Consider the following 22,373-nt stretch of genomic DNA (forward strand, 5'->3'; position numbering starts at 1 on the left):
CTTGGCTTATTCCATTGTATAACTCCATCTGTACTATATGTGCCTTGATACTTTTCACTATGTCTTCTTAGTTTTGTATCTATGCTGAAAAATATTTTCATCATCATTCTGATTTAATAACAGATTTTAAAAGATTTTTTTTTCTACATTTTCCTACTTTTGTTCATGTTCTGCTCTTGAGCTCTCCTGCACTTCTTACCTTTGTTGGATAAGGTGCATTTGTTAGGCTGCTATTGGATAGACAGCTTATTTTCTATGTGAATGGACAAATTTAAAGCTTTAATCTTTATGCCTACTTCAGCTCTGTAAATGGTCCCCAGTTTCCTACCATACTCTTCTAATTGTGTGTATTTTTCTCAGGATGGTAATTTTTATATGGTTGCATGCTTAATTGCAAGCTGTTTTTAGCCTGATTTGGGCTATTAACCATTAGCTTAGAACAAGTGAGAGAACAAAATCACATGTTGATAAATGTACATCATATAGTTGGTAGTCTAAGTTAATTGAAAAGAACTAACTAGCAGCTTTGTTTGTCCCTTTCCATCCTGGGGCCTTAAATATGAAACTATTAAAACCAGACAATACGATGTGTTATTGAGCATGCCGAGTGACTCTGGTTTTTAACTGAATAAAGAAGTAAAAGAACTATTACTGAGAAGAATAGCAGTGTCTTGCATGTTTGTTTCACCTATTGCTCTTTGTGTTTGAAGATAACCATTAACTTTAGTTAGGTTTGTCTAGTTGTGAAGCAAGTACTTGGATACAAGATTAATATCCCTGTCCAGCCCAGCCCAGACTAGCTTGTCCCAGAGACTCCCCACAACCTGTGTTGTATCCCTTTCCTCTTGATTATTCCCACCACCTTGCAGTTCCTAAATATGACATGGAAACGTCAAGTCATGAGTGAACACATGGCTTCAGTTTTATTTTCTTCTACTCCACTAGGGTTCGTATGGGATTATCATTCAATTTTGATTTGTCATTTGAATAATTCTCTTGGTCATTATGAGGTCCATATTCAGAAGCATTTAGCATTTATCTGGCTAAAATTCGGCTGGATACGTTGGGTGTTCTGGGAGTATAACTGGGAGGAGATGAGTTAAACTTATCTGGCTAACTTTCCGGATAGCCAGATATATTAAGCGGTGCGTCTGTGTCACTGAATATATAGGCCAAGTTAAGCTGGATAAGTTTATCTAGCTAACATACTGAGCTGCACAGTGGCTAAATATGGATCTCTACCTTTTTGTGGGAGGTGTTATCCTGGCGCACTGAGGGGTATTGAAATGAGCGGTGTTAACTTTGCAGGTCAGGGGACCCTCATCCAGCCATGTAAGCTGTGACTACCTGACCCCCCCACCTCCCTTCTTGCATAGGTATGAAGGCCCCCACCCCTGATCTACAGGAAATGGTAGCCAGACCTTCTGTCTAAAATGTTAAAAAAATTTTGATGTTCACTTCCGTGGTGCATGGAGGGCCTGTCCCTGCCATAAAATTGTGTTATAAGTGAGCTGTGGCAAATTTATTGGAACTTAAGAGATAAGCAAGCAATAAGAAGAAAATGCCCAGATGAATTCTCAGTTTCCAATACAAACTCCAACTGAGAGGAGTGTTGAAAAAGTTTGGGTTTGTGACCTCCTGGCCCCTTTAACCTCTCTACCAGCTCTGCACTAGTTTAGCCCTCCACCCTCACCCCGCTATAACCATTGATCACTCTGGGTAGCCTGGCCCTGAGCTAAGAACACCAGGCTAAGCTCAAAGGCCGGGCCGCTCTCCTGTCCTTGACCATGTCTGGCAGCCCTGTTAAGCATCCAGCCTTAGGGATTTTAATCTTCTATTCTTTGTTTTCTACTTGACTGTAGACATTTGATCAGTGTTGATACCAACACAACATAAATGTAATATCTTGAATGTAGAGGATAAACTATTTTCTTTAAAATGCTTTTGTTTCTATGTGCCACTATTCTGAAAAGGAGTCAGCTGTAAAAACAATTTAATTACCGGTAAAAATGTAAACAAAATTAATTCATTTTGCATCTGATTCTAGCTTCACAAACAACCTAAAGAAGGAACACATTGTCTATAATTACCTTTTAAAAAACAAAACAATAAAGTAGCATTTTTGGTTTAAAATAAGTAATCTTGATGTTGAAATGCACTTCAGTACTTAACTTAATACTGCTTTTTGTTGCTTTACTGCAGAAATTTCAAGGGACTGCGGAGAAAGCCAAAGAAAAGATGATCGATGCTGAAAAAGTAAAGGATCAGATGGCTTTTGAAAATTCTCACATGAAAAATCTGTTAATACATACTCAAAATGAGCATAAATCTCTATTGGCTGCCTGTGCCTTATTGGCTGGTGCTTTGTATCCTCTCTATAGCCGATCATGTGCCTTGTCTGCACAAAAAGACTTTCTCCAGGATCAAGTCAACACCTATGAAGTACTTAAACAGGAAATTAGAGTGCTGGTTCAAGCTTTATCTGATGCAGAGAAAAAGAAACAAGATGATGACAAAATAAATAAAAAACATTTCAAAGGCATGATTCGTGTATTCCGGAAGGGTGTTATTGCAGTTTTGGCAGCAAACAGACTTCAGTGTTTGGGTCAGTCGTGTAACTCTCTCTTCACATGGATGGAAGGTTTCAAGGAAGGCATTGGAATCTTGGTGTGCTCAGGAGGAAGCCAGAGAAATCATGTCCTGTCAAGTAAGATGATTTTGCATTGTATGAAATGAAATGTATGAGATACTTTATTATGAATTTGTTTGTCAGAAGACAAATGTTCATAAAAAGGGAGAAAGTTACCAAAAATGTGTTTTCCTCCTTACTATACATATTTTAAGCAATAATATCCTGAGAGATGATTGTTTTTCCTTGTATTTTAATCTTTCTTTTTGTTTTTTAATTTCACATTTTTGTTTGTTGTGCTTGGCATCATTTCGAGCAGGGGTGTTAAACATAGACATTACAGCTATTATGTGTAATTTTTTCTTTAACATAGTTGAGTGGCCGACACAACAGCAATTTCAGCCAGTCTGTCCTCTGGAATCTTTCAGCTGTGAAACCCCACTTTTCCTACCTCAGGCCCTTTTTTCGGGTTCAGACTGTCTCCCTCTGTTACCAACAGCACCTCGGTTGTTGTGCCCATTGGCACCTGGTTAGGTGACTGTTGGTCCTCGTGTTTAGGAATAGCCTGTAGCTAGGGATTCACCCACTTGGGAGGACTACCATCCTGCTTGTCCTAGGAGAAAGCAGAGTAACAGCAGGATGTTAGTCCTCAGGAAACCCACCCACCATCCCGCGGAGTTGGGGTTTCTCCTAGTTTATTTTTCGTAATTCTATATTATGAGACTGAAGAAGGACCCCGCATGGATAGTGACAAACGTTTTTCCATGCTGGGCTTCATCTGATGTCACCCATATGTGAGGACTAACATCCTGCTGTCCTAGGAGAACACCTGTTACAGGTAAGCAACTTTGCTTTCCACTGATCATATTTGATTGATGGAATGCTTTTATGGTCCAGGTTATGCAGTGCAAGAATTCTTAGACTCCCAAGGGAAGTATTATTAAATTTATTGTAAGTAGGGTCCATATTTAAATAGTTTAGGGTTCAATCGTAAGCTTTTAAAAAGAAAACGTGACAACCTTTCATTTTGGTCCCATTTCAGAAGGATGCATTCCAGAAAAAGTTGTATTGATAAATTAAGTTGGCTTGGTCTTTTTGGTTATGTATCTTTTATCCCTGGGGAAGATTTGCTCATGGAATACAAAAATTAAACTGTAAATGCAATTTAAAATAAAATAGTTCTAATTGAACATGATATCACTGCATTCAGATTCTTATGTTTAGATTTTTATACCATCATTTTAATGCCTCGTAAAGTAGGAGTTCTTTGCCTGTGTGTGTGGGTTAGGGAAGGGGAGAGGATATTTTTTGTTTATTGGGATCTTGTGCTTGAAAATAGAAATTTTTGAAACAAAGACTTTTAATAAAAAATTTGACATATATTTTATTTTCAAACTGCTGAATTACTGCTCCATGCTTCTTAAAGATGTATTTTGATTCAGTTTTAAAACATTTAGCATTTTTCTTTTCTCTCTGTTTTCGATAGGATACCAAAAGGAACAAAGCCTTGGTCATGAAACTATAAACTGGTTCACTAGTTCAGATCTTCTCGCTGCAATAATCAGTTCTATCGCTGACTTACAAGAGGTTATTAACAAAAAAGGTGATATATTTTACTTTTTACTACGCTAGTTATCTGAAAGTATCTACTATTATAAATAGTATTTTATTTATTTGTACTTATTAAATTTTTGTCCCATGAATCCAAACTAGTAGCCATTCTAGATGGGTTACAGTGAAACACCAACATTTTATAATTACCATCAAGACACTATATTATAAAACATAAAACAGATAGACATAACCACAGTAAACTTAAGTAAAAGCAATTTGAAAAAGTAAGCTTTAAGCTTTTTCCAAAAAGACTTATAATTAGAAATTAGGTGAAGCAAGTCATTCCACAGAGATGGACCTGTAACCGAAAAGGCATGCTTACACGTCATTTGTAACTTTACTGTTCTATGTGTTGGTATGCCTAACAAATTATCATGTTCTGAGCAGAGAAATTGGCTAGGTACATATACATGGTCTCTTAAATATTGTGGGCCATCACCTGAAAGAACCCAGAAGACACTTGTTAAGATCTTGAACTTTCTTTATTTTGGGAAGCCAGTTTAACTGAAAGAGAATCAGTAAAGCATGATTTCTGAATGTACAAGAAAATATGAAATGAGCTGCTGCATATTTTAATAGCTGTAACAATTTAACATAACTAGTAGGAAGCCCTTGATATAGTGAATTCTTGTAATCAGTATAGGATATTACAAATGGTTGTAGTACAGAATTTGTTTTATTCTTCTTAATAAGTGTAATTTAAAGAATGCAGATTTTAAAACAGCCTTCAACTGTGTCTATAACATCAGACTAGAGTGGCAGCAGCCTGCAGGGAACAGGAGGGGGTGGTGCTGGAGTGAAGCTCTGTGCTCTCTAATGTTTAGCATTCTGTTTAAATTTTCTTTTCAGCAGTAAAAAGAAAACAATTTTCTGTTGTTATATGAGTTAGTTGAGCTTTCTGATTGGTTGCATGCTGGGTAATGGGGCTTTTACTCCATTCCCCCCCCCCCCCCATATGTCAAGAACAATGTTTTTCATAGGAGTCTTACTGAGGTATCATAGGAGTCTTACTGAGGTATCACATTGAATATGATTCAGTGCCTTGTTGGCCCTAGATGAAATAAGCTTCACCATATGTCACATATCAGATTTGACATTAGTATCCTCCCAGGCAGAATATTGAGTTCCTGTCTGGTGCAGGAGCACTTATACACAAAGGGGCCGATGCAAAATGCAATAAGGGGATTAGCGCCTCCACAACACGGAGCGAAACTAATAGCGCTCATCACATGCAAATGCATGTGAATAAGGCTATTAGCTATTCACTCCGAAGGCAAAAAAAAAAGTGCATCTAAGACGCACATTTTTGCACTCAGAAATTAACGCCTGCCCAGAGCGGGCGTTAATTGCTGAGCACTCCTAAAAGTAGTACAGAAATAACTGCTTTTCTGTACAGCCTCCTACTTAATATCATTGCGATATTAAGTAGGAGGAACAAATCTTAAAAAAAAAAAAAAAAGCACCGGCAGTTGGGTGCAGGATGTAGACGCTTGGTTGACAAGTGTCTGTTTCCTGAACCCCTGGCACATCCATGGGTTAGGAAAACAGATACTGATAAATTTAGCATACATTTTGCGAACCTGACTGCCGGCACCATAAGGAGTAAATAAATCAATATTAAAGTGTTGGGCACTTAATATTAATTTATTCACTCTTTCACTTATTGCCCATTGGTCCATTTCAGTGACATATTGCCGATTGGTCCATTCCAATCCATTCCAGTGAACGGACCAATGGGCAATAAGTGAAGGAGTGAATAAATTAATATTAAGTGCCCGGCACTTTAATATTGATTTATTCACTCCTTCTGACCTGCTCTAAGTTCCCTCAGGGAGAGGGAGCTTAGGACAAGTCAGACACGGGTGCCGGCAGTCAGGTTCAGAGGTAGGAGGCTGTACAGAAAAGCAGTTATTTCTGTACTACTTTTAGGAGTGCTCAGCAATTAACAAAAATGTGCGTCTTAGATGCATTTTCCTAACCCATGCATGTGGGCCAGTTAGGAAAACGGGCGCTGATAAATTCAGCGTTCGTTTTCTTAATCAGTGGGATAGCCCGCTGACAGCGGACCTCTTGGGCGCACGCTGTCAAGGAGGCCTGGGGGCCCATTAGGAAAGCAGGTGCTGAACATTCAGCATCTGCTTTCAGTTCACCTTTTTTTGCTTCGGCCCCATAAAATGGACAAAGCCCTCAACAATTGTATGTGGCTGGTATTTGGATTTAGATGGTTGACATCTATATAACAGCTTCCAGTTGGTGGAATCATTCCTCCAGATATTTGTTGTGATCAGCAATGTCTTCATTTAATGCAACATGCTGCACAAAAAAAATGATCATTGTCTACATCAGGTGACCTATTTGGAAACTATGAACAAACAGCTCCAAAAGTCTTCCAACCTTTGGCCAAGCAATCTTATCTTTAGAGCTCTATATCTAAGGATCTTTCTCCATACCTAACCTCTACATCAGTAGCAAGCAGAATGGGACACTGAGAGAATTTATTATACAAAGCCCTTTTTTGAGGCCATCTGTGTGAACTTAATACATTCCCCTGGCTGTGCCTTAACTGCCTCCATATAGGTCATGAATGCTTTTGAGTGAATATGTTCCAGATTGGCTTGTTTGAGACACTTGGCTGTGTGTGCAGGGAGTCCTTTCAAATGCCAGACTATATTATAACAAAATGCCCCATTTCCTAGCATGTAGACAGATAGACTCAGGACCAGTGGGTTATGCTCCCCTGCTAGAAGATGGAGACGGAGGAAACTGACGTCACAGTATATATACTCCTGCAGCGACCCCAGCCTGCCAGTATTCTCCATTTCATCTGATGGACATGCATCTCTCTATGAGGATTGCTGTGAATTTGGAAGGAGAATTTTAAATTGAGAAGCTAAAGGTCCCTCCCCCAGTTGAGAAATTCCTGAGGTGATTTCTGTGGTTCCTCAGAGATGTGCCTTGGTCTGGTAGCCTGGACTTAGCTGCTTGTGCGGCTGAAAGGGAGTGGGTGCAGGAGGCTGAGTGGTGGCAGTGACAGCAATTGTCATCTACCCCCGCAGCCTGAGACCATCTCTGTACTCAGCCGGTAAGCACTGAGCTCTGGTAAGTATAAAAAAAACCAAAACAAAAAAAATCCGGTTTCACTTATAGAGACAGTTAGGGGGTTTTAGGCCTTCCTTCAGTCTCCATGCACAGCATGCCGTATTGATGTCATTCCCACTCCCGTTGGGGTTAAGGGAGCTGGACAGCCTGGCAGGTTGAGATTTCCCGGTGGACTAAGCCCCGCATTCAGGCTTTTCTCTGCGTACCGCGAGGTAGGCCGCGGCAGCATTTTCTTGTGCTCCTGTGTGTGATTTTTAAATATTGGGGTTACATTTGCTATCCTCCAGTCTTCAGGTACAATGGATGATTTTAATGATAAATTACAAATTTTTATAATAAGTCTGAAATTTCATTTTTAGTTCCTTCAGAACTCTGGGGTGTATACCATCCGGTCCGGGTGATTTACCACTCTTCAGTTTGTCAATCAGGCCTACCACATCTTCTAGTTCACCGTGATTTGATTCAGTCCATCTGAATCATTACCCCATGAAAACCTTCTCCATTACGGGTACCATCCCCAACATCCTCTTCAGTAAATACCGAAGCAAAGAAATCATTTAATCTTTCCGCGATGGCCTTATCTTCTCTAAGTGCCCCCTTTAACCCCTCGATCATCTAACGGTCCAACTGACTCCCTCACAGGCTTTCTGCTTCGGATATATTTAAAAAAGTTTTTACTGTGAGTTTTTGCCTCTATAGCCAACTTCTTTTCAAATTCTCTCTTAGCCTGTCTTATCAATGTCTTACATTTAACTTGCCAATGTTTATGCTTTATCCTATTTTCTTCTGTTGGATCCTTTACTTGTAGAACCTGCCAGTTATAAAATTGCCCAGCCAGTATGCAGGTAAACATATATGTGTGTGTGTGTGTAGCTTGTATGCATTTATTTATTTATTTTTAACTTTTATATACCGATATTCCTGTATAGAATACAAATCACACCGGTTTACAATGAACAAAAACATCGCATGTAAGCGTTACATTGAACAAATAACAATGAATAAACTTTGAACAAATAACATCGCAAACGAGCATTACATTGAATAAAAAGGGAGACATTGAATAAACAAGGGATAAACATGTAAATAAGTGAGATACAAGGACTTAGAGCTAATTTGTTGAGCTATGTGACATTACTCAAAATGGTTAATAAATACTTAGTTAAAACTTAATAAAATAAAATACTTAATGGACACGATTAAACAAGTTTATGATTCCAGCGGAAAGGGTGTAGGAAGAACTTCCAGAATGTCCAAGGATCATAAATAGAGGTGCGTATCAGAAGGCGATGTAAGACAGATGACAGGGTCTGAGGTCCAGCAGTGAAGGTAGTGACGCTCAATGGAGCATTACTCTCAAAGGTGGGGGTTCGAATGAAACTAGTCGTTAGATAGGAACAGTGAGCAACGACACTAGGTAGGGACGATAGAGAGTAGACACTAGGTAGGAACAGTGAAATCCACATAACAGGATACCAAGTAAAGGCATGCTAGAATGAATTGGTCTGGCGAACGTGAAGATATGAACTGGTGTCATCATTCTGGAAACGCTGATCTAAATGGCCACGTTTTGAGTTTTTTTTTTTTGAAAGATATCGGGCAGGGGTCTTGTCGGAGATCCGGTGGGAGAGCGTTCCATTGAGGAGGACCTGCTGTAGAGAGGGCTCGTTTCCTTAGGGATGTTTTTGCCGGGGGGCGTATAAAGTGCCTTGGTAGGCTTTTCTAATCGGTCTGACTGAGGTGTGAGGATGAAGATGGATGGTAAGATCAATTGGGGAGAGATTGTGTAAGGTTTTGTGAATTATTATGCAAGTTTGCCTTCAGTGAGCAGAAGTGTTCCTGGGGGCGGGGTTGGGGAGTGCATTTATGTGCATACTTTTGTATTTGCAAAAGTGTAAATTAATCCTAAAAATATCTGCACACACGTTCACAGATGTAAATGAGTGAGAGCTTTGGTGGGATAATTTCCCTTTGATAACTTGTGCACATATTTGATTAACTTCTACAGGCTGTTATGAAATTTTTTCTCTATTTTTTGTGGTGGGGGGGGGGGGGGGGGGGGGGGGAAGGAGAGTTGATACTTAAAAAGTTGTCACATACCTCCTGGCCAGACTTGCCAGGTTTGGGAGGGAACCATTATTTGTAGCTCGTGGCTGAGGTAGGATGAAGTTCTGAAGAGGGTATTAAAATAGAGGGAAGACATCCCCAAGTTAGTTATGGTGAAAGGTTTATGGCACCCTTGCCTATCAAGAGACCCAGTTGCTATTGAAACTGTAGGTGGAAAGCAGCAGGTGGAAACTGCAGGGCCAAAAAAAAAAAAATCTGTCACTGTTCATTTAGATTATTAATTTTTTATTTGTCTTTGATGTATGCTGTAAAATGTTGGCTGCGCTTTGCTTTGTAATTCTTGTGAAAGGTGTGTTTTTACACATTCCAACATAGCTTTGTTGGTGCTTTCACAGTAATTCTGTAAAAGTTCATGGTTGGTTACTTAATGATTCTGTGTGCATGTATATATTAACAAGTAAATTTTCAAAGGCCCACGCATGCAATAACCGGGGTTTACTTGTGTGGCTGGGCCTTGCGAGTAAACCCTGGATTACGCATAAGTAACGAACCTCTCCAAAGAGGGCTGGGCAGGGTGGGCCGGGACAGCGCCATTTGACGCTATCCGAGGAAGCATGAGCCGGCAGCCAGCCGGAGCGCGGAGATTACTGCTGCTCCAGAGGAGTGGTAAGTAGGAAAATAAAAAAATTTGGGAAAGTCAGGTTAGGTTTAGGGGGTGGGGAGAAGAGGGGGGAAGAGGAAGGAAGTTTAGATAAGGGAGTAGAGAAGTTTCCTCCCAGTCTGCTCCTTAATTGTATTGGACTGGAAGGGAACTGGGGGAGGCCCGAATGCATCGCCGCATGTATTTAGTGAAAATTCGCTCCCCCCTGTGCATGCTGCCCGCACACGCGGGTGCGGATTTTAAAATCCGGTGCGCATGGTCCACAGATTTGATAACATGCGCACTGCCAGCTAACGTCCATCTGCGCACACTGGGAACCGCACACACGTGGATGGGGCGCGATGCTTAAAAATCAACCTCTCTCTCTCTCTCTCTCTCCTCTCTATGTTTCATTTCTGATGTGAAAAATTCTGTAAAAAAATGCATGCCTTCAGTTAATTCTTTGCTTACTTATGTTTAAGTGTATGTGTATATGCATTATATGATTATTTGTTTTATTAGCTGAGTATTGTTTCATTGGTTTTGAACTGTTTATATTTTTGGACCTTGTTTTAGAGTGGCTATTGGCTGCGATGAGCGGGTCGTAAACAACTAAAATAAAATATATTTATTCTCTTCATTGGTTTTCAGATAGAAAAATGCATTGTGGATTTATATTTTATTTCTCTTTTATCTTTCAAAGTAGTTACCATTCACAAAACATTTGTATAGTCAACACTATTTTTCATTAAACATTAACCTGAAGTAGTAGTGTGCATTTTATTTAAAGCCTTATGCTTTCTGGCCTTGCAAAGTTCTTTGTAATCCTTGTTCTTATGTAAAAGAAGTAGGTTTTTATTTATGTATACTCAGACTGACTTAGCAGATAGCTGGGTTTGAAATGAAATGACAGCTTGAAATATTGTTAAACAATAGGTACATAGTGTTTGTCCAATTTTTTTTCTCATGCATGAAAACATTTTGATTCTGTCCCAGTGGTAAAAGTACAAGTCTAGTTTTCTCCAATATGGTACCTTTGTATATGTTGTCTATAGAATTTAAATTACACTGCTTTTTTATTTAAATAGTTTCAGATATAATATAATTTCATGCTGTGGAAATGTAAATTTTCTTTTGACGTAGCACTCCAAAATAGGAAAACCACATTTTTAGCAAGAGACCAATTGAATCTTGCTGATCAAGCATAAACTGTCTTGCTATAGCATTCAGTATTTGTAGAGCTCAGAAATTTATTTTTTTGGAATTATGTACAACTTCATTGCAATTTTTGTGATTTGAGGATTTTTCTAAAGACTGTAATAGTAAATTGCTACAGACTTTTATCAAGAACATTTAACACAGTAGATTTAAAAAAATGTATATTTTGAACTATATTTTAAAAAAGCTGTTTGGGGTTTCTTTTCCTAATTACTCTTTAAGCAAATATTTTCATTAGCATAGCACTGGGAGATCTTGAAGTGGAGAATGGTGAACTGCAGTATGTAAATAAGCTTCTCCATGGTTGTCATCTTATGCTGATAGCATCATAAGACAAGTAATGACAGATTAAAACCTGCCTAGTAGAGGGAAAACTAAATTAGGAGACTTTTATTAAGGCATAAATAAACCCATTAAATGTTATCTGGAATACCAATTAGTAGAAGGAGCACTGACAATTTTATTTATCAACATTAAACACAATTATTAATTACAGACCTGACAAATCTAGCAGTAAGCAGGACATGTTGGGTGTGCTGGGGCCGTAAGTCCATTATATGAGAAGGATGATTACCGAAATCCTGTAGGGAAATAAGTAATTGTAGTTGTAAAATTTTAATTGCCTTGGAATAGGGTAAATTATATTCTGTTGTCTTAGAATACAAATATCTTGGAATTATGGTATCAAACCTTGCTAGTTGGGTCAGTAAATGATTTAGACATCTATGTTTTAAAATAAAGAAATTATGAAATTTTACTGCAAGCACTGCAGATTGTAATAGATCAAGTGCCCTAATGACCCAGATTCTGAATTACATAAAATACAATGTTCCCTAAATAGCCCAAAATAAGGCAACAGGCATTCCCTTGAGGAAGTAAATCAAATATCAACTTCATGGATCATATATGTGGTGTAGCCTTGCATTTGGGTGAGTCCTGACTAGCAGGTCAAGCCAGAGATTCAGTATGGGTAGTTGGTAGTAGGACCCAGAGTACCCAATGAAAGTTGTTTTTGTGGCTTAAGCAGAGATGTTTCCATTGGAGTTATATGTAAAACAATTATACAGGAATCTTTGTTCACTGTTATTAGGATGGATCCCTCTGTTAATAAAATTGGATGTAAACCAAGCAAGATGTAAGATTGAAAAAGTGGTGGGGAAGTTAAATGTTGATATGTAGTGTAAATTTTCCCTTGAATCTAAATCCAAAATAAAATAACTTCTGATTCAAAACTCAACTATGCACTTAGGTGAAAACAGGAAATTATTGAAAACTAGTTAAAAGTGCAGGATTTTATGGACAATTGGATTGCCACAACTCCAAGAGATTTTGCTTGTGGAATCAGTTAAGACTGTGTTGAAAAGAATACTGAAAGTTTCTGCCCTAGTTAGGCCTTTAAGAAAAACTTTTCTTTTTTAAGCTACTGTAGCAATTTCATTGTTTGAACTGCCTAGGATGGGCAGGTCTCTTGGGACTCCCATGGGACTTGCCAGTTTCATATATGTCAAAATGCAAAACCACTGTAGCATGTTGCTCCTCCGCTGCCCTACCTTCTCATTCCCATGGCTGTTGGCTTGCCGTGCAACTTCCAGAGAATATTGATGGTAAAAATCAAATGCTCATGCTGTGAGTTTTTTTCTATCACAGAGGGCAGATCTGTTTTTCTGACCCTGATCCTCTTTCTTTGTTTTAACACAAAGACTACCGAAATCCTGATTTCCTAGCATGTAGACAGATGGACTCAGGACCAGTGGGTTATGCTCCCATGCTAGCAGATGGAGTCGGAGTAAGCTGACGTCACAGTATATGTACTCCTGCAGTGACCCCAGCCTGCCAGTATTCTCTGTCTCCAGCAGATGGTGGATGTGCATCTCCCTATGGGGATTGCTGTGAATTTTGAAAGGAGAATTTAATTTTGAGAAATGAAAGCCCCGTTCTCCTGTGGTGATATCTAAAGGTCCCTCCCTCAGTTTGGAATTCCTGAGGTGATTTCCGTGGTCCCTCAGAGGTGGGCCTTGGTCCGGTAGCTGGTTCCTGGTTTGGACTTAGCTTCTTGTAAAGTGAAAGACAGCAGGTACAGAAGGCTGAGCACGGCGGTGATGGCAGATGCCTTCCACAACCAGAGACCATCTCTGTACTCAGCCAGTAAGCACTGAGCTCTGGTAAGTTTAAAAAAAACCCCAAAAACTTTTACCTACAGAGATTGGGTTTTAGGCCTTCCTTTGGTGTCTCCATGCTCAGCGTGCCAACCGACGTTGTTCCCGCTCCCGTTGGGGTTAGGGGAACTGGGCAACCTGGTGGGTTGAGAGGCCTAGATGGGCTAGGCCCCATGAAAGGCTTTTCTTGGCGCACTGCGTGGTAGGCACCAGCTTGTGTGTACCTTACTGCTCTCTACAGGAAGTCTGTGTGTGCAGTGTGGCTCTGTGGCATGCATTGAGCGCGCCACCCTTTGTGCGCATAACTTTTTTGAGCATGATGATTCGCTGCAGCGGGGCACACTAGTAGTGTGTATGCCTTGCTGCACTTATTGCTGGGGCGCCTATAATTTGTGCGGGCAACTCTTTTTAAGCGCGAGCCTTTTGAACACACAGTTACTGCTGTTCATGGTGCCAGTAAACAAGAAGCCTAAGAGACTTTCTTTTTGTGTTGCCTGTCATATTAGAGCTTCTCAGCCTGACCTGTCTTCCAACATGTGTCAGCACTGCTCGGATGCTCAGGGGGAGTTGTCTTCCTCGGATTTTGCTAAGCCTGGATCCTCTCATTCTGATGGTCTGCTTACGGCTTTGGCTGGAAGCGTGCCAGATTTTGGTACTCCCTTGACTGGCTCCTCCACAAGAGATGGGCAATTCACTTGGTCCCCGCTCCAGTACCTTCTGGGCTTGATCTGAATCCGGCTGCTTTTTCTTGGGTGGAGTTTTTTTCAAGGTTCACAAGCCTTTGTTTAGGCTCAGTCTTCCACTTAGCTCACTTTGGTCAATTCGGACCCTCTGCCGGTGACCCTTCTCTTTTTCACTTCTATGGTTAAGCGTCATGGCATGCCTCGGTTTGCCATGAGTTTCCCCAGTGGGGACCCGGATGGCACGGATAATGAGGTGGATCCTGATTCCTTGGAAGATGGTGAAATTCCTCCTGGTTTGGAGCCATATTGAACCATGTTACAGTTCTTTCATAGAGATGAACTGCTGGTCCTGATTTCCCAGACATTGAAGATGCTGGGAGTGCCTGGGGTGGATTCTTTGTCAGAGCTGAAGAGGAATCCCATTTTGAACTCCTTGTGTAAAGCCTCTTGCTTTTTTTCCCATTATGGATGCCATTCAGGAATTAATTGATTTTGAATGGGATGCCCCAGAGGCAAATTTCAAAGAGGGTTGGGCATTGGAAGGCCTATACCCTCTGGATCCAGCTGTGAGATAGCATTTGTGTTTTCACAAAGTGGATGCGCTTGTCTGTGCCATATCTAAACGGACGACTATCCCCGTGGATGGAGGAGCAGCCATGAAGAATGTGCATAATAGGTGGATTGAATCTATCCTTAAGCAGGCCTTTGACACAGTGAAAATGACCTTGCAGATTGCTTCCTGTTGCGCTCTTGTCTGCTTCTTTCTCAGGAGGTGGATGATTCCGGGGTGAATTCCAGAATAGTTATGGAACCCGCTGCCGCCTTTCTAGCAGAAGCGGGCTGTGATTTGGTCCTTACTTCTGCTAGAAGAATGGCTTTGGTAATGGTGGCCAGACATCAGATATGGTTACGGAATTGGTCAGCTGACACAGCCTCCAAGCCTATTCTTACAAAAATGCCCTTTAAAGGCTCACTCTTGTTTGGGAATGAGTTGGAAAAGCTGGCCAGTAAATGGGGAGAATCCCCAGTTCCCCGGTTACCGGAGGATAAGAAGCAATTGCAGCACCCCTTTTCTATGAGAGGTCGTCTCAGGGGTTCCAAGTATTTTCAGTCCTACAGAAGCCCGACCTTTCAGAGGACTCGGCCATTTAGTAGGTCTCAGTCCTTTCATCCCTGAAGGTCCAAGAGAGGAGCAGACTCGGGTAGTGGACCGTCCTGAGCCTCCCAATGAAGGTTTGCCGACCCACCTTCAGGAGGAGGAGTTAGGGGGATGCCTATCTCTCTTTTATCAGAGGTGGATTGAGATCACATTGGATCAATGTGGCCTGGAAGTGTTATGGGAAGGAGATGTGCTGGAGTTTCGCAGCATTCCTTGGGGTGTGTTCATGGTGCCTCCTTGCTACTCCCTGCAGAAGAGGCAGGCAGTGAAGTCTACGCTTCTGCGGCTCCTCTGGCTGAGGGCTGTGGTTCCCATGCCTACAGCTCAGGAAAATATGGGCCGCTATTCCATTTATTTTGTTGTACACAAGAAGGAAGGTTCCTTTCATCCCATCCTGGACCTCGAGGGTCAACCATCATCTATGGGTGACTCATTTTCGCTTGGAAACCTTACAATCTGTGATAATGGCCGTACAATTGGGGGAGTTTCTGACCTCCCTGGAGCTGTCCGAGGCTTAACTTTATATTCCCATCCATTTGGAACACCTACGTTTTCTATGCTTTGCGGTGCTGTGTCACGATTATCAGTTTTGGGTGCTGCCCTTTGGTCTGGCCATGGCCCTAGAACATTTTCCAAAGTCATGGTGGTCATGGCGGCGGCATTGAGAAAAGATGGGATCCTGGTACACCCATTCTTGGACAACTGGCTGATTTGGTCCAAGTCTTTGGCAGAGAGCAGTCTGGTGATCAACAAGGTGATTTCCTTGCTGCAGGAGCTTGGTTGGGTGGTGAACCTGGCCAAGAGCAGTTTCTGGCCTTCTCAGTTGTTGGAGTATCTGGGAGTTCGCTTCAACACGAGGCTGGGCAAGATTTTTCTACTGGACTCATGGATCCAAAAGTTGATGTCTCAGGTGCCTCAGTTGGTGAACACTATCTGCCCGATGTTATGCAGCAATCTATAGTTGCTCAGTTTGATGAACAATAACATAAGAACATGCCATACTGGGTCAGACCAAGGGTCCATCAAGCCCAGCATCCTGTTTCCAACAGTGGCCAATCCAGGCCATAAGAGTCTGGCAAGTACCCGAAAACTAAGTCTATTCCATGTTACTGTTGCTAGTAATAGCAGTGGCTACTTTCTAAGTCAACTTAATTAATAGCAGGTAATGGACTTCTCCTCCAAGAACTTATCCAATCCTTTTTTAAACGCAGCTACACTAACTGCACTAACCACATCCTCTGGCGGCAAATTCCAGAGTTTAATTGTGCATTGATGGCAGCAACCCTGGAAGTGGTGCTGTGGGTGAGGGTGCATATGCGTTCTCTTCAATGCTCACTGCTGTCTCGTTGGAGCCCACAGTCTCAGGACTATTCGGTTCGGCTCCACTTGCCGATGGAAATCTGCTCTTGCCTCCAGTGGTGGTTGTAGGAGGCTCATCTGAGAAAGGGAGTTTTCTTGTCCTCCCCGAACTGGTTGGTGCTCATGACAGATGCGAGTCTCCAGGGTTGGGTAGCTCATTGTCAGGAACTGACGGCCCAGGAAGTTGGACGGCCGAAGAGGCTCTCTGAAACATCAATTGCCTGGAAGCCTGTGCGATCAGCTTGGCGTGCTTGCAGTTCAGCCACAGACTACTGGGCCAAGCGGTCCGCATGATGTCTGACAATGCAAGAACTGTGGCCTACATCTACCACCAGTGAGGAATAAAGAGCCAGCAAGTGTTGCAGGAAATAGACCAACTTATGGAATGGGTGGAAGTATATCTTCAGATGATCTCAACCTTTCACATCGCAGGAAAAGACAATGTATGAGCAGACTTTCTCAACAGGGAGAGTCTGGACCCTGGAGAATGGGTGTTGTCCGCCGAGGCGTTTCAGCGGATAGTGGATCGCTGGGGCCTTCTGTCCCTAGACCTGTTGGCGACTTCTCGCAATGCGAAGGCTCCTCGATTCTTAAGTAGCAGGAGAGATCCACGGTCCCAGGGCATTGATTCTCTCATACAGGTCTGGCTGGAAGATGAGTTGCTTTATGCCTTTCCTCTGTGGCCTTTGCTGGGCAGGGTCATTCACAGAATTGAAATCCATAGGAGGTTAGTACTGCTGGTGGCTCCAGATTGGCCCAGGCATCCATGGTTTGTGGATTTGTGGAGACTCCTGGTGGAGGACTCCCTTCGTCTTCCTCCATGTATGGATCTGTTGCAACAGAGGCTGGCTCTTCATGAGGATCTGGCTCAGTTCTATCTTATGGTTTGGTCATTGAGAGGGCTAGCCTGTTGAAATGTGGATATTCTTCTTCTGTGATTGCTACCTTACTCTGTGCTCGGAAGTTCTCCACTTCTCTAGCATATGTGCGGGTTTGGAGAGTGTTTGAGGCCTGGTGCAAGGAGCATGGTGTTCTTCCTCTTTCGGTTAAGATCCCACTTATTCTGGATTTTTTGCAGGATGGATTGAATAAGGGATTGGCCCTTAATTCCTTGAAGGTTCAGGTTGCAGCTCTTACATGTTTCAGAGGCATGGTAAGTGGTGACTCCCTGTTGTCCCATCCTGATGTGGCCTATTTCTTGAAAGGAGTGAAGCACCTTTAGCCTCCCTTGCAGTTGCCAGTTCCTTTGTGGAGTCTTAACCTGGTGCTGGAATTTTTAGCGGGCCCTACTTTTCGACCATTGCATAGCCTTTTCCTGCAGTTATTGACCCTGAAGACAGTGTTCCTGGTGGCTATATGTTCTGCATGTCGCATTTCCAAGTTGCAGGCCCTGTCTTGCCGGGAGCTGTTCCTTCGAGTGACTCCAGGGGCGTTGCAATTGCATACTGTTCCCTCCTTCTTGCCTCAGGTTGTCTCAGAGTTCCATTTGAATCAGTCTATTTCTTTGCCATCCCTGGATAAGGTCAGGGATGCGGATGAGTATGGCCTCCTGTGTTCCTTGGATGTCAAGAGACTTATGCGAAATTTGGAGGTTTCTGAACCTTTCCGCAAGTCAGCTCATCTGTTTGTCCTTCATGCTGGAAGCAGTGCCAACCACCTTCGCGGGCTACAATAGCTCGCTGGATTAAAGAGGTGGTCATGGTTGTGTATGTGGATGCTGAAAAGCCATTGCCTATTCAGGTTAGGGCTCATTCCACTACAGCTCAGGCAGTGTCATGCTGAGCTGCGACATGGTCCTCCTTTCACACCTTTTCCAGGTTTTATCATCTGGATGTGCAGGCCTGGGAGGACGTACCCTTTGCACGAGTGATGTTGACTGGACCACAGGCAGCCTCTCACCTGTTCGGGAGTAGCTTTGGTACACCCCACTGTTCCTGAGTCCATCTGGCTACATGCTAGTAAATGGAGAAATTGCTTACATGACAATTTTGTTTTTCTTAGTGTACACAGATGGAGTCAGCTTCCCGCCCTCGGCTGCCAACTGATTGTGTCAATAGTCCTCCTGAGGAGATCCTGATCCCAAAGGATTACTAGTAAGTGTTCATCCAGTCCCTAGCTTGGGGTACCTATGTTCTCACTTGAGTTCAGTGTTTATTGTTGGTTGAGTACAGTTATGGTTGACTGGTTTTAATCAAGTTTTTTACTCATTTTTACACCGTGGCTTTTGAAGAGAATACTGGCATGCTGGGGTTACTGCAAGAGTATATATACTGTGACATCAGCTTGCTCCATCTCCATCTGCTGTCAGAGGAGTATAACCCACTGGTCCTGAGTCCATCTGTCTACACTAAGGAAAACAAAATTATCAGGTAAGTAATTTGTCCATCTGTTGCTCGTTTATACGGCATAACCATTATATATCAGTATAGTTATAAATCCATATGTTCTGCCTAGTTTTGTAAATGAGTGTTGTACAAACTAATTACTTTTCTTTTTTTTCTCTTTCAAAGATGCACATTCTCGTTCATGTAGACATTTAGTGGTTACTGGTGCTAAGAGTTCATTTTCAAAGCTCATGGACAAACTGAGTGTGCTGATGCAGAATGTACCAGTTGGTAATAACCAATTCACTGGCTATGGAGAAAAGAATTCCTTGGCTCAGAGACTAACCCGTGGACTTCATAAAGTCAATTCACAGGCCCTAAAGGTTGGTCTGCAGGTCCAAGTGCCTATCATGGTATGTATGTGCATATTTACATGTTACTGAATGAAAATGTTGAGAATCAACTAAATCTTTTGTTGAATTTTATTCATAAATTCTGGATGATAAAATTAAAAAAAAATAGCTATTTTTGGAGTGTCTTTTTTTAAAGACTACATGATTATACTCTTCTGAATAATAACTTCTAAAAATGAAAAGTCTTAAAGTTGTTATGGATTATGTGCTTATGCTTTTTGATAGTGGAGGATTTTCACAAGGTAGGTTTTTTTTTATCGGGCCATCGGCGCCATTTTTATCAGTGGTAGCCAAAATGGCGCCGATGGCCCGTGTTGAATTTAGCTATTTTTAATTCTGTCTTAAATTTATCCATACTCTTTTTAAAGTCTTTAAGACTGGAGTCAAAAACATCAATTACCGTATCTTTCTTTAAAGAATCAAGAATGCATTGGATTTTCTCATGTAGCTCCATAGGAAATTTCTGGCCTTGTTCGATGATTAAAAACATGAGATCCATAGAACATTTGTTTAACACACATGACCATTTTTCCAAAAACTTGGGAAATTCTGTATAAACCTTGGATTCCTTTGACATCCGTGAACCCCTAGGAATGCGTTTATGGTTTAAATATTCCATAAAGATAGCATTATATAATTTTGTGCATATCAACCTTTTTTGCAATACTGTCAACTCAGTCCAGCTGGACGTAAGTCTTTATTTGACTACTAAACATAGAAATATATAGAATGATGGCAGAAAAGGACCAAACGGTCCATTTAGTCTGCCCAGCAAGCTTACGGTAGCATCAGCCGTGTCATAAAGGTCTCCCCTATAATGGTAGCATCAGGAAGTGACATCTGCCGTGGCATACAAGTTACACCTATATTTAGTTTCCCAGGACCTTTCTGGTTACCGTCTGAGTCCAATTCCCCGTTATCTGTTATCTCTTGCCACTGAAGCAGAGAGCAATGTTGGAGTTACATTACAAGTTTAAGGCTAATTGGTTAAGGGTAGTAACAGTCGCATCAGCAAGTTACCTCCATGCTTATTTGTTTCCCAGACCATAAAATTCAATATCCTTGTTGATTGCTATTCGAAACTAATTCCCCTTTTCCCCTTTTTGCCCTGCCATTAAAGCAGAGAGCAATAATGAGTTACATTACAGTATGAAGACTTATTGGTTAAGGGTATTAACTGCCACACCAGCAAGTTACCCCCATGTGCTCTTTTCCTCATTTTCATCCTCTAGCCTTTAGCAATCCATAGTTTTATCGCATGCCCCTTTGAAATCTTTCACTGTTTTTGTTTTCACTACCTCTTCCGGAAGGGAATTCCAGGCATCCACCACCTTCTCCGTGAAGAAATATTTTGACGTTGGTTCTGAGTCGTCCTCCCTGGAGTTTCATTTCATGACCCCTAGTTCTACTGATTTCTTTAGAACGGAGAATGTTTGTCAAATGTGCATCATTAAAACCTTTCAGGTATCTGAAGGTCTGCATCATATCTCCCCTGTACCTCCTGTCCTCTAGGGTATACATATTTAGTTCCTTCACCCTCTCATAAGTCATTTGATGGAGACCTCCCATCATTTTTGTCGCCCTTCTCTGGGACCGCCTCCATCCTGTTTCTGTCCCTTTTGAGATACGGTTTCCAGAACTCAATACAATACTCCAGGTGAGGCCTCACCAAGGACCTGTATAAGGGGATTATCACCTTTTTTTTTTTTTTACTGGTTATTCCTCTCTCGATGCAGCCCAGCATTTTGCTGGCTTTAGCTATTGCCTTATCACATTCCATCGCCAACTTCAGATTGCTAGACACTATCACCTCAAGGTCACTCTCTTGCTCCGTGCACAACAGCCCTTCACCCTCCATCACATACAGCTCTTTTGGATTACCACACGTCAGATGCATGACTCTGTACTTCTTGGCATTGAATCCAAGCTGCCATATCTTTGACCACCGTTCAAGCTTCCTTTAATCACATCTCATTCTCTCTACTCCTTCTGGTGTGTCCACTCTGTTGCATATCTTAATATCATCTGCAAATAGACAAACTTTACCTTCTATCCCTTCCACAATGTCACTCACAAAGATGTTGAACAGGACCGGTCCCAACACCGATCCCTGTGGCACTCCACTTAACACCGCTCTCTCTTCAAAGTAGGATCCATTTACCATCATATGCGGTCTTCTATCCATCAACCAGTTTGTAATTCATGTCTCCACCTTGACGCTTACTCCCAAGCTTCTCATTTTATTCACAAGCCTCCTATACAAGACCATATCAAAAGCTTTGCTGAAATCCGAGTAGATCACATTGAGCTCCCTTCCTCAATCCAATTCTTTAGTCACCCAATCAAAAAAATCAAACAGATTTGTCTGACAGGACATTCCCCTGGTGAATCCATGCTGCCTTGGGTCCAGTAATCCTCCTGAGTGCAGATAGTTCATTATCCTTTACTTAGCAGAGTCTCCATTACTTTTCCCATCACTGAGATGAGGCTAACCGGCCTATAGTTTCCTGCCTCCTCTCTGCTCCCAGTCTTGTGAATTGAGACCACCACCACTCTTCTCCAGTCACTCGGACCCACTCATAGGGATCTATTGATCAGGTCGTGCAGCGGACCCGCCAGCACATCTCTGAGCTCCCTCAGTATCCTGGGATGAGCCTCAGGCCTCATGACTTAGTCCATTTTCAGTTTTTCTAGCTCTTCCCATACATTCTCTTCTGTAAACTATGCTTTATCTACTTCACCCCTTCCAATTTCTTGTTAACTAGCGATGGTCCTTCTCCAGGCTCTTCTTTAGTGAACACCAAACTGAAGTATTTGTTTAAAATTTCTGCCATTTTTTCATTTCTCTCCACACATTGATACTTTTCCCCTTTCAATTTCACTGTACCACTTTGGAGCTTTCTCTGATGTATCTGAAAAATATTTTGTTACCTCGCTTTCCCTCTTTGGTAATTCTTTGTTCTGCCTGACTTTTGGCTTTCTTGATTGCTTTCTTCGCCTTCCTCAGTTTCA

The 22,373-nt window shown here is 41.8% G+C and overlaps 1 protein-coding gene across 8 annotated transcripts in view; it reads left to right on the plus strand.

The window, feature by feature from the left end:
• CCDC171 (coiled-coil domain containing 171) overlaps positions 1 to 22,373 on the plus strand; it is a 982,183-nt gene that overhangs the window by 354,118 nt on the left and 605,692 nt on the right. For all 8 annotated transcript variants that reach the window (XR_003857717.1, XM_029608527.1, XM_029608555.1 and 5 more), the window contains 3 exons: positions 2,203 to 2,707; positions 4,116 to 4,232; positions 19,135 to 19,361. Coding sequence is in view for 7 of the 8 variants with exons in the window: in XM_029608527.1 (XP_029464387.1) it covers positions 2,203 to 2,707; positions 4,116 to 4,232; positions 19,135 to 19,361 (849 nt within the window). In the remaining variant the exon portion in view is untranslated. The remainder of the gene's footprint in view (positions 1 to 2,202; positions 2,708 to 4,115; positions 4,233 to 19,134; positions 19,362 to 22,373) is intronic.

This window comes from Rhinatrema bivittatum, chromosome 1 (assembly GCF_901001135.1).
Source record: "Rhinatrema bivittatum chromosome 1, aRhiBiv1.1, whole genome shotgun sequence".
NCBI classification, from domain to species: domain Eukaryota; kingdom Metazoa; phylum Chordata; class Amphibia; order Gymnophiona; family Rhinatrematidae; genus Rhinatrema; species Rhinatrema bivittatum.